This window comes from Trichechus manatus, unplaced genomic scaffold, assembly GCF_000243295.1.
Source record: "Trichechus manatus latirostris isolate Lorelei unplaced genomic scaffold, TriManLat1.0 scaffold00080, whole genome shotgun sequence".
Taxonomy (NCBI): Eukaryota; Metazoa; Chordata; class Mammalia; order Sirenia; family Trichechidae; genus Trichechus; species Trichechus manatus.
Window position 1 is genome coordinate 9,408,995 of NW_004444016.1, and position 19,269 is coordinate 9,428,263.

General features: G+C 37.5%; 1 protein-coding gene across 3 annotated transcripts in view; it reads left to right on the plus strand.

Moving 5' to 3' along the window:
- Positions 1-19,269, plus strand: part of NDFIP1 (Nedd4 family interacting protein 1) — a 74,323-nt gene that overhangs the window by 33,838 nt on the left and 21,216 nt on the right. For all 3 annotated transcript variants that reach the window (XR_002824816.1, XM_004381130.2, XM_023735638.1), the window contains exon 2: positions 6,188-6,275. Coding sequence is in view for 2 of the 3 variants with exons in the window: in XM_004381130.2 (XP_004381187.1) it covers positions 6,188-6,275 (88 nt within the window). In the remaining variant the exon portion in view is untranslated. The remainder of the gene's footprint in view (positions 1-6,187; positions 6,276-19,269) is intronic.

Here is a 19,269-nt window from a genome sequence, read left to right on the forward strand (position 1 = left end):
ATATATATATATATATATATATATATTTTGTTTTTCCTGTTGGAAATAATATTAGTACCTGATCATAAAGTGAGAATTTTAATGAAGTAAAAACCTTTACCTGGAAATGGGTCTTTTTTTTCCTCTGCAAAAAGTAAATGGGGATTTCTGAGAAGGCTGGAATTTCTCTGCTGTTATCTGTTACTGTGGTGTGGGATGATCAAATTTCACATTTCCAGGTTGCTAGGAGACAGGCACCTATCTTGTAGATACTGGCATATAAGGCCTCTTTATTCTGTGAATGTCTGTATTTCTTAGAATTGTCATGCTTCCTTTCTGAAACCTAAAATATGCAGAGGTGACATGATTACTTTGACTAAGCTCAGGAAATATAAAACAGGTCAGAAATACCAAGCTAGGTTTAAATAAAGGACATTACTGGCAACAATAGATTAAGGCAACATTCTTGAAGAGTTTGTATTTGCTTCTGTTCTTGCTACTTTCCACGAGATTCCCAGGGCCAAACCTGTTGCCATCAAGTCGATTCCAACTCACACTGACCCTATAGGACAGAGTAGAACTGCCCCATAGGGTTTCCAAGGAGCGGCTGGTGGATTCGAACTGCCGACCTTTGGATTAGCAGACGAACTCTTAACCATTGCGCTACTGGCTCTGTTAAAACCAACATTCCAAGTGAACCATGGCCCCAGGGGATCTTTTTAAATAATTCACTGACTTGGTATCCCAGGAAAATATGCCTTTGCCCTAATTATTTTGTCCACGCCATCATTTGAAAGAAAAATTCATCTAAAGTTACAATACAGTTATTTTGTGAGTGCCTTACTTTTTTTTTTTAATTGTGCTTAAAGTGAAAGTTTACAATTCAAGTTAGTTTCTCATACAAAAATTTATACACCCATTGTTATGTGACCCTAGTTGCTCTCCTTGTACTGTTACAGCACACGCCTCCTTTCCACCCTGGATTTCCCGTGTCCATTCAACCAGCTCCTGACCCTCTCTGCCTTCTCATCTTGCCTCTGGACAGGAGCTGCCCATTTAGTCTCATGTATCTACTTGAGCTAAGAAGCACACTCTTCATTTTATGTCCCATAGTCCAGTCTAATCTTTTTCTGAGGAGTTGGCCTCGGGAATGGTTTTAGTTTTGGGCTAACAGAGTCCAGGGGCCATGTCTTCCGGGGTCCCTCCAGTCTCAGTCAAACCAGTAAGTCTGGTCTTTTTACTAGAATTTGAGTTCTGTACCCCACTTTTCTCCTGCTCTGTCAGGGACTGTCTGTTGTGTTCCCTGTCAGGGTGGTCATTGGTAGTAGCCAGGCACCATCTAGTTCTTCTGCTCTTAGGCTGATGCAGTCTCTGGTTTATCTGGCCCTTTCTGTCTGGGCTAATATTTTCCTTGTGTCTTTGGTGTTCTTCATTCTCCTTTGCTCCAGGTGGGTTGGGACCAATTGATACATCTTAGATGGCCATTTGCTAGCTTTTAAGACCCCAGATTCCAGTGAGTGCCTTAAGTTTAACATTAGATTACTAGGTTTCTCAGAATTGTGCCCAGGTGGTAGATATTGATGAGAATTTGGCACAGAAATTCATGAATTGAAATTGAAAGCTTGCGGTATTGATCAGAGAAGTTTTGTTGGCATCTGATATTGAATATCATAGGGACTGGAGATTGAGATTGAGATGGTTGGTTAAAATTTAAGAGGTTATAGACCTCTACTTTATGTTATGACATCTCAGGCTCCCTCTGTCTTTTTTTGTCTCAATTCAAAGTAGTTCTTTGTAGCAGTATGTTTTAGGGGGTGTCTTCAGAAGTAGATCGCCAGGCCTTTCTTTCTAGTTCATGTTAGTCTGGAAGCTCCCCTGAAACCTGTTCAGTATCATAGATGCTGATTTTATTAGGAAAATCAGCCAGTGAAAATCCTATGGATCACAACAGTTCTAGCTGCAACCAGTCATGGGGGTGGCGCAGGACTGTGCAGTGTTTTGTTCTGTTGTGTGTGGGGTTGCCATGAGTTAGGCTGACTTGACCAGCTAACAATAACATTTTACAAGTGGCACAGTTTACACTATGTATCATGATGCTAATGAAGTCAGGACAAGATCCCCAAGTCAGGCATATCAAGGAATATTCTGTTACTACTTTACAGGCTTACTGCCTATCTTATACGCCTCATCTTGCCAATGAATTTAGTCTACCTGCACACTGGGAAAATTAAATTGAATGTCTTCTGTGAAGATAACTTGCTTCAGACTGTCCAAACTACTGATAGCAGGAAGACATACTTTCAGTGTGTTATTTAAAATAACTGAAGGTCTGCCCAGCAAGAAAGTTGCTGAGATAGGGAAGAGGGAGTTGTGTTGGCAGAAGTTACAAGTAGCAGTAGGTAGAATTTTATGTTTTTATAAATGCCTCAGTTATTTAAGATTCAGTTTCTATGCACAAACTGAATGTAATGGTAAACCTTGACTTCCTCATGTTTGTCTTAACAGGTTATTTTCCAACTTTAAAAATTATATAAGTGATAAATGGTCATTACAAAAAAAAATAACATATATATGTAAACAATGGAGAAAAATTTCTCTATAATTCCATCACCTAGAGATAAATCATGTTGAATTTCAGATGTCATTCTAGACCTTTGTGTCATATATGTCTTTTTCAAGAATTGTATGATGTGTGCTATTTGCTAACTAGCTTGTTGCGTATAACAGTACACCATGAATATCTGTCTCTTTGTGTCTTCATATGTTCTTCATTTTCATTAGTAATGGTTGCTTCTTGTTGTTAGGTGCCATCAGCCAGTTCCCTACTCATAGTCACCCTGTGTACAACAGAATGAAATGAAACACTGTCTGATCCCCACAATCGTTGATATGTGTTTGAGCCCATTATTGCTGCCACTGTGTCAGTCCATCTTGTTGAGGGTCTTCCTCTTTTTCACTGACCCGCTATTTTACCAAGCATGATGTCCTTTTCCAGGAACTGGTCCTTCCTGATAATATGTCCAAAGTTCTCGCTTCTAAGGAACATTCTGGCTGTACTTCCAAGACAGATTTGTTCTTTCTTCTGGCAGTCCATGGTATAGTCAGTATTCTTCCATAACACTATAATTCAAATGTATCGATTCTTCTTTGGTCTTCCTTATTCATAGTCCAGCTTTCGCATGCATATGAGACAATTGAAAATACCATGGCTTGGGTCAGGTTCACCTTAACCCTCAAAATGACATCTTTGGTTTTTAACGCTTTAAAGAGGTCTTTTGCAGCAGATTTGCCCAGTGCAGTGCATCATCTGATTTCTTGACTGCTGCTTCCATGGGCAGTGGTAGTGTATCCAAGGAAAATGAAATCTTGACGACTTCAGTTTTTTCTCTGTTTATCATGATGTTGCATATTGGTCCAGTTGTGAGGATTTTTATTTTCTTTATGTTGAGGTGTAATCCACACTGAAGGCTGTAGTCTTTGATCTTCATCAGTAAGTGCTTCAAGTCCTCTTTGCTTTCAGCAAGCAAAGTTGTGTCATCTGCATATTACAGGTGGTTTGTTAATGAGTCTTCCTCCAATCCTGAAGCCTCGTTCTTCTTCATATAGTGCAGCTTCTCACATTATTTGCTCAGCATACAGATTGAATCAGTATGGTGAAAGGATACAACCCTGATGCACACCTTTACTGATTTTAAACCAGGCGGTATCCTCTTGTTCTGTTCAAAGGACTGCCTCTTGGTCTGTGTGCAGGTTCTTCATGAGCACAATTAAGTGTTCTGGAATTCCCGTTCTTCTCAGTGTTATCCATAATTTGTTACGATCCACACAATTGAATGCCGTTGCATAGTCAATAAAACACAGGTAAACATCTTTCTGGTATTCTCTGCTTTCATCCAGGATCCATATGACATCAGCAGTGATATCCCTCGTTCCACACCCTGTTGTGAATCCGGCTTGAATTTCTGGCAGTTCTCTGTTGTTGTACTGCTGCAACCATTTTTGAATGATATTCAGCAAAATTTTACTTGGCGTGTGATATTAATGCTATTGTTTGATAATTTCCACATTCTGTTGGCTCACTTTTCTTTGGAATGGGCACATATATGGATCTCTTCCAGTCAGTTGGCCAGGTAACTGTCTTCCAAATTTCTTGGCGTAGGTGAGTGAGTGCTTCCAGTGTTGGCATCTGTTTGCTGAAACTTTCCTGTCGATTGGTATTCTGTCAATTCCTGGACCCTTGTTTTTTGCCAATGCCTTCAGTGCAGCTTGGACTTCTTCCCTCAGTACCATCGGTTCTTGATTATATGCTACCTCGTGAAGTGGTTGAACGTCAACCAATTCTTTTTGGTACAGTGACTCTGTGTATTCCTTCTATCTTCTTTTGATGCTTTTTGCATTGTTTGATATTTTGCCCAGAATCCTTCAATACTGCAACTTGAAGCTTGAATTTTTTTCTTCGGTTCTTTCAGTTTGAGAAATGCTGAGCGTGTTCTTCCCTTTTGGTTTTTTAACTCCATGTCTGCACATTTCATTACAATATTTTGTCTTCTCGAGCTACCCTTTGAAATCTTACGTTCAGCTCCTTTATATGATTATTTCTTCCATTTGCTTTAGCTACTGTACATTCAAGAGCAAGTTTCTGAGTCTCTTCTGACATCCATTTTGGTCTTTTCTTTCTTTCCTGTATTTTTAATGACCTTTTACTTTATTCATGCATGATGTCCTTGGTATCATTCCACAACTCCTCTGGTCTTTGGTCATTAGTGTTCAGTGTGTCAGATCTATTCTTGAGATGGTCTCTAAATTGGGATATACTCATGATCATTCTTTGGCTCTCATGGACTTGTTTTAATTTTCTTCAGCTTTGACTTGAGCTTGCATATGAGCAGTTGATGGTCTGTTCCGCAGTCAGCTCCTGGCCTCGTTCTAACTGATGATATTGAGCTTCTCTGTCTTCTCTTTCCACAGATGTAATCAGTTGGATTCCTGTGTATTCCATTTGGTGACATCCACATATATAGTCGTCATTTATGTTGTTGAAAAAAGGTATTTGCAATGAATAAGTCATTGGTCTTGCAGAATTCTGTTACGCGATCTCTGGAATCATTTCTGTCACCAAGGCCATATTTTACAACTACAGATCCTCCTTCTTCGTTTCCAATTTTCGCATTCCAATCACCAGTAATTATCAATGCATCTTGATTGCATGTTTGATCAATTTCAGACTGCAAAAGTTGCTGAAAATCTTCAATTTTTTCATCTTTGGCATTAGTAGTTTATGCATAAAGTTGAGTAATAGTCATATTAACTGGTTTTCCTTGTAGGTGTTTGGATATTATCCTGTCACTGACGGCATTGTACTTCAGGATAGATCTTGAAATGTTCTTTTTGATGATGACTGCAATGCCATTCCTCTTCAAGTTGTCGTTCCCTCATAGTAAACCATTTGATTGTCCGATTCAAAATGGCCAATATCAGTCTATTTCAGCTTGCTAATACTTAGGATATCGATCATTATGCGTTCTGTTTCATTTTTGACGACTTCAGGTTTCCTAGATTCATTCATACTTCGTACATTCCATGTTTTGATTATTAATGAATGTTTGCAGCTGTTTTTTCTCACTTGGAGTTGTGCCACATCAGTAAATGAAGGTCCTGAAAATTTAACTCCATTCATGTCATTGAGGTCAACTCTACTTTGAGGAGGCAGCTCTTCCCCAGTTGTATTTTGACTACCTTCCAACCTGAGGGGCTCATCTTGCAGCATTATATCATACAGTATTCCACTGCTATTCATAAGATTTTCATTGGCTAATTTTTTTCAGAAGTAGACTGCCATGCCAGGTCCTTCTTCCTAGTCTGTCTTAGTCTGGAAGCTGCACTGAAACCTGTCTACCATGGGTGACCCTGCTAGTATTGGAAATACCAGTGGCATAGCTTCCAGCATCCCAGCATGCAAGCCATCACAGTACAACAAACTGATAGACAAGTGGTGGAATGGTTGCTTAGTAGTCTTTTATAAGAGGTACTGTAATTTATTTAAGAAGCCCCCTTTGATTAGAATTTAGGTTGTTTCTAATTTTTGCTGCAATAGCACTTATACCTATTTTTCCCTCTCTTTGTCTGATTATTTCCTTAGGATAAATTCCTAGTAATAGAATATTTTGTTAAAGGGTTTACCACATTAAAGGATGAAATTTTTATTTAGTTGCAGAATGAGGAGGAGCTGGGAGAACCTGAACAAGCTGGAAGTGATGCTCCTCCACCTTACAGCAGCATCTCTACAGAGAGTGCAGGTAAGTAATGGGGAGAAGTGATTACTGAACTCCTTAAATGCTCTATCCATAGACTTTTCTGGTGTATGTTTATTGGTATTTGCCTTAGCTTCAGCTTTCCTTAAGTTTCTGGCCTTATTTTTAGTTTGTTTGTAGTTCGAGGTGAAAAAAAACTCATGGTGCTGTTCTAAGAAACAGATGAAATCCTATTTCAGTGTTTTTTTTTATAGAGCTCAATTTTATCCCAATGGACTTTTTTTTTTAATTGTAATAAATCTGTAGATAACAAAACATTTGCCATTTCAGCAATCTTCACATGTACATTTCAAAACCAAATAACCAAAGCTGTTGCCATTGAGTTGATTCTGACTCATAGCCACCTGATAGGACAAAGGAGAACTGCCTCATAGGGTTTCCAAGGCTGTGATTTTTATGGATGCAGACTGCCACATCTTTCTCCGCTGCTGGGTTTGAACTGCCCACCTTTCGATTAGTAGCCAATTGCTTAACCACTGCACCACCCACCACAGCTCCTTTACGTACAGTTCGGTGACCTTAAATACGTTCACTGTGTTGTTTAACCATCACTTTTACACATTCCCAAATTTTTCTATCACTCTTAACATTAGCTCAGTGTTCCCTAAGCCAATGGACTCTTTTTTTTTTTCTTTTAATATGATTTTTTTTGGTCTTGTATACTTTTTTTTTTTTAACATTTTATTGTGCTTTAGGTAAAATTTACACAGCAAATTAGTTTCCCATTCAACCATTCGTAATACAGATTGTTCCATGACATTGGTTGCTGTCCCTCCCCCAATATGTCAGCATTCTCCCCATTTCCACACTGCCTTTCCTTTCCTCCAGTTTCCCTGCCCCTCCTAGCCTTCTCATTTTTGCTTTTGGGCAAATGTTGCCCATCTGGTCTCCTTCAGTTGATTGTTCTAAGGAGCACATTCCTCATGGGTATTGTTTGTGTATTTTATTGTGCATTAGGTGAAAGTTTACAGGGCAAATTAGTTTCCCATTCGATAATTTGTACATAAAGTGTTTCATGACCTTGGTTTCATTCCCCACAATGTGTCATCACTCTCCCCATTTCCACCCTGGGTTCCCCATTTCCTTTTGTCCCGATTTTCTATCTCTTTTTGCTTCTCATCTTTGTTTTTGGGCAGATATTACCCTTTTGATTGCATATAGTTCTTCTAAGGAGTATGTTCCTCTCGGGTGTTACTGTTTATCTTATGTGCTTGTCTATTGTTTGGCTGTGAGGCAGTCTCTGGGAATGGCTTCAGTTACAGGTCAGAAGGGTGCTTTAGGGCCTTAGTCTTAGTCTCGGGGGTTCTTCCAGTCTCTGTCAGACCAGTAAGTCTGGTCTTTTTTGTGAATTTGATTTTTTGTTCTACAATTTTCTCCCACTCTGTCCAGGACCCTCTGTTGTGATTCCAGTCATAGCAGTTGGTAGTGGTAGCTGGACACCATCTAGTTCTTCTGGTCTCGGGGCCATGTAGGCTGTAGTTCACGTGGTCCATTAGTCCTTTGGACTAAATGCTCCCTTGAGTCACTGGGTTTCTTCACTCTCCTTTGCCCCATATCGGAAGAGACCAATAGTTGTATCTTAGATGGCCACTTGCAAGCTTTTAAGACCCCAGACACTACTCACCAAAGTAGGATGCAAAACATTGTCTTTATGAAGAATGCTGTGCCAGTTGACCTAGATGCCACCCAAGTCCGTGGTCCTTTGTCTTCTAGCCTAGTAGGAACTTCATCCTTCAAGGTGTTTGGTTATGTCTAAGATGTTTCCCTGGCTCTACCCCTTGTGTGCTCTATGTGAGCTGTACCTACAGACACGTATGTGGGATTATCCACCGCCAAAGCTGTATCTGCTGGTGGGTGTGTTCCCTTACATCTTCCCACACCTCTTGGTGTATCTCTCTACCTATTTATTCATTCGTAAATTATTGTTTCTTAATACTATTGTTGCAGAATTGTCTAAGCTATAGCAGTGCTGTAGTTGCCCTTTATTCTTGTGTTCCTCTCAGTGTCATCTCTTGCCTTGGTCATGTTGTGCAGACTTCCCCCATATTATGTATTGCCTTTCTCTTCACTAATATTAACTCGTGTTTTCTATCTAATTGGTAATTTTCCCTCCCTCCCCCTTCTGTCTGTGGTAACCATCAAAGAATTTTTTTCTTTCTTTTTTCCTGTGTGTAAATCTTTTGTTGTTACTTTATAATAGTGGTCATATACAATATCTGTCCTTTTGTATTTGACTGATTTCACTCAGCATAATGTCCTCCAAATTTATCCACGTTGTGAGATGTTTTGCGGATTTGTCATTATTCTTATCATTGCGCAGTGTTCCATTGTGTGTATGTATTATAATTTGTTTATCCATTCATCTGTTAATGGACACTTAGGTTGTTTCCATCTTTTTGCTTTTGTGAATAGTGATGCAATGAACATGGGTACGCATATGTCTATTTGTGTCACAGCTCTTTATTTCTTTAGGGTATACACCTGGGAGTGGGATTGCTGGATCATACGGTATTTCTATTTCTAGCTTTTCTGAGGAACCACCGTACCATTTTCCATAGTGGTTGTACATTTTACAGTACCACCAAGAGTGTATAAGAGTTCCAGTCTCCCCACAACCTCACCAGCATTTGTTATTTTTTTGTTTTTTTGGTTAGTTCCAGTAATGTCAGTTAGATGTATCTCATTGTGGTTTTGATTTGCATCTCTCTAATAGCTAATGATCATGAGCATTTCTTCATATGTTTGTTAGTGGCCTGAATTTCTTCTATGATGAAGTGTCCATATCTTGTGCCCATTTTGTAATTGGATTGTCTGTCTTTTTATTGTTGAGATGTTGAAATTTTCTATAAATTTTAGAGATTAGTTCCTTGTTGGATATGCCATAGCCAAAAATTTTTTCCTAGTCTATAGGTTCTCTTTTGACTCTTCTGGAGAAGTCTTTTGTTGAGCATAAACGTTTAGTTTTAAGGAGGTCCCATATATCTAGTTCTTCTCAAGCTGTGTGTATATTTTTAGTTATGCTCGTACTCTATTTATGCCATCTATTGGGGCCCTAGCATTGGCTCTGTTTTTTCCTCCATGATCTTTATAGTTTTAGGTTTTATATTTAGGTCTTTAATCCATTTTGAGCTAGTTTTTGTGTATGGTGTGAGGTATGGGTCCTGTTTGTTTTTCTACAGATAGACATCCAGTTTTGCCAGCGCCATTTGTTGAAGAGACTGCCTCTTCCCTATTTAATGGTCTTTGGCCGTTTGTTGAAGATCAGCTGACCATAGGTGGATGGATATACGTCTGGGTTCTCAGTTCTGTTCCATTGGTCTGTGTATCTGTCATTGTACCAGTACCAGGCTCTTTTGACTACCATGGCTGCATAGTGTGTTCTTAGATCAGGTATTGCGATGCCTCCTACTTTGTTCTTCTTCTTCAGTATTGCTTTACTTATCCAAGGTCTCTTTCCCTTCCATATAAAGTTGGTGATTAGTTTTTCCATCTTGATAAAGAATGTTGTTGGAATTTGGACTGGGATTGCATTATATCTTTAGATTGCTTTGCGTAGTATTGACACTTTCACTATGTTCAGTCTTCCTATCCATGAGCATGGTATGTTCTTCCATTTATGTAGATCTCTTGGTTTCTTGTAGCAGGATTTTGTAGTTTTCTTTATATAGGTCTTTTACATCCCTGGTTAGATTTATTCCTAAGTATTTTATCGTATTGGGGGGCGGGTATTGTAAATGGTATTGTTTTCCTGATTTCCTTTTTTGAAGTTTTCTTTGTAGGTGCATTGGAATGCAACTGGTATTTGTATATTGATCTTGCATCCTACTTTGTTGAATCCTTCTATTCCGGTAGCTTTCTTGTGGACTCTTTGGGATTTTCTGTGTGTAGGATTATGTCGTCTGTGAATAGGAATAGTTTTACTATATACTTAGTTTTATTTCATTTGTTGTTGTTGAGAATATACACAGCAAAATATATATATAACACCAGTTCAATAGTTTCTACATGCACCATTTGGTTACATTGAGTACATTCTTCGGGTTATTTAACCCTTCTCATTCTCCTTTTCTGAGTTGTTCCTCCCTCATTAACATAAATTCGTTGCCCCCTGAGGTTCCTGTATAATCTTTTGAGTTGCTCTTGTCAAGTTGATCCCATATAGATAGTTCTTAAAAGATCATAATGCGCAAGGCAGACATTTTTTACTAGTTAAGCTAAACTGTTGTTTGGTTTTAAGAAGACTTCAGGGGATATTTTTGGTTTACGGTTTAAAGATTATCTAAGGACAGTAGTTTCAGGGGTTCATCCAATCTTCATGGCCCTAGGATATCTGGAGTCCATGAAAATTTTAAATTCTGTTCTGCATTTTCCCCCTTTTGATCAGTAGTCCTCTATGGAACCTTTGATCAAAATGTTCAGTAATGGTAGCTGGGCACTATCCAGTTCTTCTGGTCTCATGGCAAAGGAGGCAGTTGTTCATGAAGGCAATTAGCCACACATTTCATATCCTCCCCCTATTCGTGACTGTGCTTCTTCCTCTGTTGTTCCAGATGAATAGAGACCTAATTGTTGTGCCTTGGATGGCCACTTGCAAGCTCTTAAGACCCTAGGCACTACACCGTGAACTCGGAGGTAGAACAGAAGCACTAAACACATTATTAGATCAATTACCATATTTTCCCACAAATAACATGTGCCTTCTTTATTTGCCAGTCATTCCCTCCCTACCTCAAGGTATTTTCATAAGTGCTGCTATGCCAATTTTTTTTTTACATGTAAATACAGTAATTGTGATGCCCCTTGAAACTATGACCCTAAACCTCCAAACCAAACCAGTGAACCAAATTCCTTGAGGTGTTTGGTTGTACAGAAGCTGCTTCAGCAGCTCATCTTTTGTTGTTGTTGTTGTTATTGTAAGTATATCTATCACAGAACTTTTGCCAATTCAGCTTTTTACAGGTGTACAACTTTTTACAGCAGTTACAATAATTGGCCATGCAACCTTATCCTTAATCAGTGCAATTTTTCCATCACCATTAACCTCCATTTTCCCCCTCCCTCTCACCGCTGATAACTACTAATAAACTTTGCTGTCTGTACACTTGCCTTTTCTTCTTCTTTTTTTTTAAATTGTGCTTTAGATGAAGGTTCACAGAGAAAATTAGTTTCTTATTAAACAATTAATACACATACTGTTCTGTGACATTGGTTGCCAGCCCCACAACGTGTCAACACTCTTCCCTTCTTGACCTTGGGTTCCCCATTACCAGCTTTCCTGTCCTCTCCTGCCTTCTTGTCCTTGCCTTTGGGCTTGTGTGCCCATTTAGTCTTGTTTTGTTTTATGGGCCTGTCTAATCTTTGCCTGAAGAGTGAACCTTAAAAGTGACTTCAGTACTGAGTTAAAAGGGTGTCTGGGGCTGTACCCTTGGGGTTTCTCCAGTCTCTGTCAGACCAGTAAGTCTGGTCTTTTTTGTAAGTTTGAATTTTGTTCTACATTTTTCTCCAGCTCTATCCCAGACCCTCTGCTGTGATCCCTATCAGAGCAGTTGGTGGTGGTAGCTGGGCACTATCTAGTTGTGCTGGACTCAGTCTGGTGGAGGCTGTGGTAGTTGTGGTCCATTTGTCCTTTGGACTGATCTTTCCTTGTATCTTTGGTTTTCTTCATTCTCCCTTGCTCCAGGCGCGGTGGGATTAATGGAGTATCTTAGATGGCCACTCACAAGCTCTAAGACTGCAGGCATTACCCACCAGAGTAGAATGTAGAACATTTTCTTTATAAACTGTGCTATGCACGTTGAGCTAGATATCCCCCAAGACCGTGGTCCCTAGCCCTAAGCCCAGTAATTTGGTTCCTCAGGGAGTTTGGATGTGTCTACGAAGCTTCCATGCTCTTGCCTTGATCAAGTTGTGCTGGCTTCCCCAGTATTGTGTACTATCTTACCCTTCACCAAAGTTACCACTTAGTTAGGTCATACTATATTTGTCCTTTTGTGACTGGCTTATTTCGCTCAGCATAATGTCTTCAAGCTCCATCCATACTGTAGCATGTATCAAGATTTTATTTCTCCGACTGGCTGAGTAGTATTCCATTGTATATGTGTACTCCATTTTGTTTATCCATTCATCTCTTGATGGGCATTTAGATTGTTTCTGCCTTTTGGATATTGTGAATAGTGCTGCAAGGAACGTTGGTGTACAAGTCTCTTTTTGAGTCTCTGCTTTCGAATCTTTCGAGTATATACCTAGGAGTGGAATTGCTGGGTCATTTGGTAGTTCTATTTTTAGTTTTTTGAGGAACTGCCACAATGGCTGTACCATTTTGCATTCCCACCAGCAATGAGTAAACGTTCTAATGTCCCCACGTGCTCACCAGTATTTTTTGTTTTCTGTTTGTTTGGTTTTTTTTTTTTTTTTTAATCTTAACCACACTAGTGGTAGTGAAGTGGTATCTCATAGTGGTTTTGATCTGCATGTCGCTGATGCTAATGACGCTGAGCATCTTTTCATGTGTTTGGTGGCCATTTGAATGTTCTTTTTGATGAAATGTCTATTCAGATCCTTTGCCCATTTTATGATTGGGTTATTTGTCTTTTTATTGTTAAGTTGTTGAAGTTTTATATATATTTTGGTTGTTAGATTCTTGTCAGATATATGGTTTCTGAAGATATTCTCTCAGTTTAGCTTGTCTTTTCCCTGTTTTTATAAAGTTTTTTGATGAACAAAAGTTTTTAATTTTTATGAGGTCCCATTTATTTATTTTGTCTTTTGCTGTTTGTGCTTTTGCTGTTATAGTAGATAATGCATTGTTGAAAGCTAGGCCTGACAGCACTGCCTCTGCTTGTTCTTCTAAGAATTTTATGGTTTTAGTTTGCACATTTAGGTCCTTAATCCATCTTGAATTTGTTTTTGTGTTTGGTGTGAGGCATGGATCCTGTTTCATTTTTCTATACGTGAAAATCCAATTTTCTCAGCACCATTTATGGAAAAGACTCTTGTTTCCCCATTGAATGGACTTAGCACCCATGTCAGAAATCAGTTGACCGTAGATGTGTGGGTTTATTTTTGGACTCTCAATTCTATTCCACTGGTCTGTGTGCTTTTTGTTTTACCAGTACTAGCCTGTTTCGATTACTATAGCTGTATAGTATGTTTTAAAATTAGGAACTGTGAGGTCTCCTCGTTTGTTCTTCTCTGTCAACATTGCTTTAGCTATTTGGAGCCTCTTGCCGTTCCATATAAAGTTGAGAATTGGTTTTTCTATTTCGCTAAAGAAGGCTTTTAGAATTTTTATTGGGATTGCGTTGAATCTATAGATCCGTTTGGGTGGTATTGACAGCTTAACAGTATTAAGTCTTCTGATCCATAAACATGGAACATCTTTCCATTTATTTAAGTCTTCTTTAATCTTTTTCAGCAGTGTTTTATAGTTTTCGTTGTATATGTCCTTAACCTCCCTCATTAGATTTATTCCTAGTTATTTTATTCTCTTAGATGCTATTGTAAATGGAATTGTTTCCCTAATTTCCCTTTCAGATTTCTCATTGCTGGTATATAGAAACCAAACTGATTTTTGTTTGTTGACCTTGTACCCTGCAACTTTGCCAAATTCCTGTCTTAGCTCTAGAAGTTTTCTTATGGACTCTTTGAGATTTTCTATATATGGGATCATATTGTCCTCAGATAGAGATAATTTTACTTCTTTTCCAATCTGGATACCATTTATTTCATTGTCTTGTCTTATTGCTCTGGTTCGGACATCTAATACAATGTTGAATAGAAGTGGTGAGAGTGGGCACCCTTGTGTCATTCCTGATTTCAAGAGGAAAACTCTCAGTCTTTCTCCATTAAGTATAATGTTGGTTGTTGGCAGCTTGTCATATATGCCCTGAGTCGTATTGAGGAATTCCCTTCTATTCTGATCTTCTTTAGGGCTTTCATCAAGAAAGGGTGTTGAATTTTATCAAATTAAGCTAATAGACTCTTAATATAAAGGAAACAGAATTCAGGAGCCGTGTAATCAGTTGCCTTTTGTTCTTTTTCTAGTTTCCTCATTAGCCATTTTGCTCTTTGTGACTCTGGTACCTATGACCTGGAATGTAGTATGATAGATGTCTCTTATGCTAGTAAATTTTTAATGGAAAAAAACTAGAAGTCTCCTAGCATTCAGCCTGTTCCTCATTGCTTAACTTACACTAGACCTTTACTTATTAAGCTTTAGTTTTCCCATCTTATACCTAATTACCTCTTTGGTTTTCACATATATGCATGGAAGGGATGTGGGGAGAAGAAACAAATGTCAGTAGTTAAAGGACTTTTGGTAACTAGAGTTCCTGATAACCAGTTCTGCTGTAATTCCTGAAAGTTGACTGGTTGCGATGGAACCTTTTTCATATTCTCTAAAACAGAGCTATGACAAGGTGGTCCATACAGGGCTACCACTGAACCCAGATGATATGTAAGTTGAAGACAGCATTCATCCCTGTTGAGCCCAAATGTGCAGTTTAGTCAGCTGTGTTCAGTTGATGTGAGATTAAATCTGTTGGTAGTCTCTGTGGCCCTGGGACTGCCATTATAATTAGGTAGCACTTATGTCACACAGTTTCCCACCTCCACTGGCTTCAACTTCTGAACCTTGCCTCCTGGTATTAGACAAGATTCTTTTATTTGTAAGCAGCTGAAACTAACTCTGTTAACTTGAGGTAGAATTTTGAGATGTCTCATGGAATCAGATGAAGAGTAGAACACCAATACTTGGGAAAAAATCAGAATATCATGCCTTATTGACTCCTTTCTTCCCAGACTATAAATACATACTGCTCTTCCATCATATGCAACCAGTGAAAACAGATTAATAAGAATGTATTCCTGTTTTATTACTGGTAAAAGTCCCCTACATTTAGCTACTCAAAATAATTAGAAGCTAATTTTTTCCTGAAAATCTGTTTCTACTTTTTTTTAATTTTATTTTTTATTGTTGTTGAGAATATACACAGCAGAACATATACCAATTCAACAATTTCTACATGTACAATTCAGTGGCATTGATTATATTCTTCCAGTTTCTACCTTGTTTAATTGTAAAAACTTTTAACGATTTTAGAAATCTTTCTCAGGCACATCTCGAACTCTTCTCTGCCTCGTTCGCTTACATCCCGTATTCTTTGTTCAAATTTTTCTTTATGGCTTAGGGATTACCATCAGAAGCATTCACTGATAGGTATTCTGTTCTGTGGTACAGTGATGCCTTTATTCATTGAGATTTGTAGAGCTTTTTGATTCAAAAATAGGTTCCCCATATTTTCCCTTTGGTGTCAGATGGAGTCTCTTACTGCTGTCAGCATGAGGTAGCCTTACAGTAGTTCCTCTACTCCTTCTCATTTGTTTCCGTTAATCTGCTGTAGGGCTGAACAACAAATAAAAAGCTTCTTAAGATTGAGTATTAGGTAAAAGTAAGCCCTTTCTAGAGTAAAGGGCTGAAGAACTCTCTCTTGAATAAGTCTTTGGGTTTTGTGGTATTTCTTTCGACTACTCAGAGACTTTTAGGGAAGAAAAAAAACTTACTTCCTGGGTCTTTACTGAGCTTTTTGAGTTCTAAATAAGTGACGTTTTAGGGAAATATGTTTTTAGAGATCATAGATTACTCAAAGACATTAATTTTTGGGGGGGGGGTTTCTTTGTGGTGAATATATACATGTCAGAATATTTGACATTTTAGCATTCTTCACATGTACAGTTCAGTGACATTGTGTTCATCATGTTGTTCAGCAGTCACTCTTATCAGTTCCTGCATTGTACCATCACCCTTAACAGACGCTCAGTGCCCTCTAAGTATTGAAGAAACATTACTTTTTTTTTCTATTTTTACTTTTCTTCTTTTTTAAAGGAGGTCTTTAAATGACTGTTTCTCCTTTCATTGTTAAATTAACATTGTTTATCTTTTTAGATAAATGTTGGCTATGTGTATCTATTAGTCCATTTATGAGAAAAATTATTACAATGGCACACATAGTTGTTGGGGGGAAAAGCACAAATTTTTCTTGTGTATATTCATTTTGCCTGTGCTTATTTTATTTTGTGGTGTATAGATTTGAACAGTTTAACAAGTATTGAATGTTTCGTTGTTGTTGTTTTGAATGGTACTAAATAAACTTAAAAATTGTCATATTAAACTTTTCATAGAAACTTAAGATTATATGAAGTATCCGTATTAATGGATACCATTTAAAGAAAAATCTTCCAAAATGGATCATTAAAAATGTTCATGAATTTCCCTTAATTTAAAGTAGTAGGTAGCCGTTTTATTCATATATTCAGAATTACTATGGCAATGGGCTAATTCAAATTGTAGATTTCAATTTGAAATATGTCATCTTAGTATGATTTGATTAAAAGTGATAGGAAATTTTATGTGTAGAATGTTTTATAATGTATACATATACATGTATTCATGTGTATGTGAATATATATGTTATATAGTTATTTTGATGTAGAAAAAAGATAAGCTCCTAAAATTGGATTGTAGAGCAGCTTTAATTCCAGTAACACATTTTCCTGTATTTTCTTCTAAAAGCTTTTCATTATTTTACCTTGCCCATTTAAATCTACAGTCCATCTGGAATTGGTTTTCCTGTATAATGTGAGGTAGGGGGTCAAGATTAATTTGTTTTTGCATGTGAATATTCAGTTGGCTCAGCACTATTTATTGAAAAGACCATTCTTTCTCTACTCCACTGTGTTGCCACCTTTGTCATAAGTCAGGTGATCTTATATGTGTGGATCTGTTTTTGGACTCTTTATTCTGTTCCTTTGGTCCACTTATTTATCTTTGTACAGTACCTTACTATATTTATTCTAGAGGTTTATAATCTTGATATCTGGTAATGTAGGTGCTTCAGCTTTTTTGTTCTTTAAGATTGTCTTGTCTCTTCTTGGCACTTTGCAATTCCGTTTAAATTTTAGAATTAGCTTGTCTGTTTCTATGAAACAGAACTAAACAAAGAAACAAAAACTGCTGGAATTTTGGTTGCTTTTGGATTGAATTTGTGGATCAGTTTAAAGAGAATTAATATCTTTATAATACTGAGTTTCCCAATCTATAACCATGATATATTTTTCTGTTTATTGAGGTTTTCTTCTATTTGTCTCAGTAATATTTTATAGTTTTCAATATAGATGTCTTACATACCTTTTATTAGATCTCTTCATAGGTATTTGATATATTTTGGTATTATTGTAAATGGTCTATATATAGTTTCATTTTCTATCTGTTGCTGGTATATGGACATATAAATGGTGGTTTATATTAACCATGTATCCAGAGATTTTGCTCAATTCATATATTCTGATAGCTTGTCTGTGGATTCTCTATGGATTTTCGACATATATAATTGTGTCATCTGTGATTAATGATGATTTTATTTCTTCCTTCTCAAGCCTTTTATTTCTTTTTCTTACCGTATTGCACCATCTAGGACCTCTTTAAGATGGTGTTATTTAGAAGCAGTGATTGTGGGCATCTTTGTCTCATTCCTTAATCTCAGAGGAGAAAAACTTTAATAATTTACCATTAACTATAATGCTTATTGTAGGTTTTTCATGGATATTTGTTATCAGATTAAAAGAGTTCTTTTTCTTTTTTTTTTAATTTCTGTTTTGCTAAGTATTTTGATTTTTAGATAGATAGACACCTTAGACTCATAGTGACCCCGTGTACAACAGAACAAAACATCGCCTGGTCCTGTGTCATCCTCATGATCACTTGCATGTTTGAGTCCATCATTGCAGCTGTTTTGCGAGTCTGTTTCACCGTGGGACTCCCTCGCCCTCGCTGGCCCTCTGCTTCACCGAACACGATGTCCTCCTCCTGTGATTGAGCCCTCCTGATGAGGTGTCCAAAGCAAGAGAGTTGGACAGTGTTCTGATGTGATCCATACTGCGATACATAGGCAAATTTTCAGAAGTAGATCCCCAGGCCTTTCTTCCTAGTCTCTCTTAGCCTGGAAGCTCTGCTGAAACCTGTCCACTATGTGTGACCCTGCTGGTATTTGAAAATATTGGTGGCATAGCTTCCAGTATCATAACAACACGCAAGCCACCACAGTACAACAAATTGACAGATGGGTGGTGGTTTTATTTTGGTTGTTGTTGTGTTCCACTGAGTCCATTCCGACTCATAGCAACCATGTAGGAGAGAGTGGAACTGCCCCATAGGGTTTCCAAGCCTGTAGTCTTTATGGGAGCAGATCTCCAGGTCTTTTCTTCCACAGAGCCGCTGGTGGGTTCGAATCACTGATGTTTAGGTTAGCAGCTGAGCTCTTAACTGCTGTGTCACCAGGGCTTTTATTTTAGTTTTAGTGGGTGTTAAATCTTATCAAATGCTTTTTCTGCCTATGTCAAGGTAATAGAATTTTTGTTTTTCTATTAATGAGGTAAATTATATTGACTGATAATTTCCTATTGTACTACAGTAAAAATTTTGGAAGTTATAATTAACCAAAGAGGAAAATGTTAATCTTGATGAACTATAAGAATTGTTTTTTTTTTAATTCCTAAGGTTTTTCAAAAATTGCATAGAAATTTAATACATTTGTAAATAGATCTTTTCTAACAACATGTATTGAATCATTTTTAATAGAGATCAGTGAGAATGAAGATGCAGTGTTACAAAGAGGAAATGAAAGATTTAATGTGGATAAATACTGGTTCTGTAACTGAATCATTTACCTTAGGTACATTAGAGAAAACACTACATGACAAAAATAATGTGGAAGGATCAAACTGCCAAGACAAATCTGTGACAAAGGAATTTTAACTTTTTTTTTTTTAAATAGCCTATTTTCATTTCCATAAATGGGAGGAAACCACATTACTCATTTATATGCATATATATATGAAGTATACTTAGCTTCCCAAATGTTTCCCTTATGCCAGTGTTTATATTGATTTTTTTTTTTTGCAAACACACCACATGACAATTGAA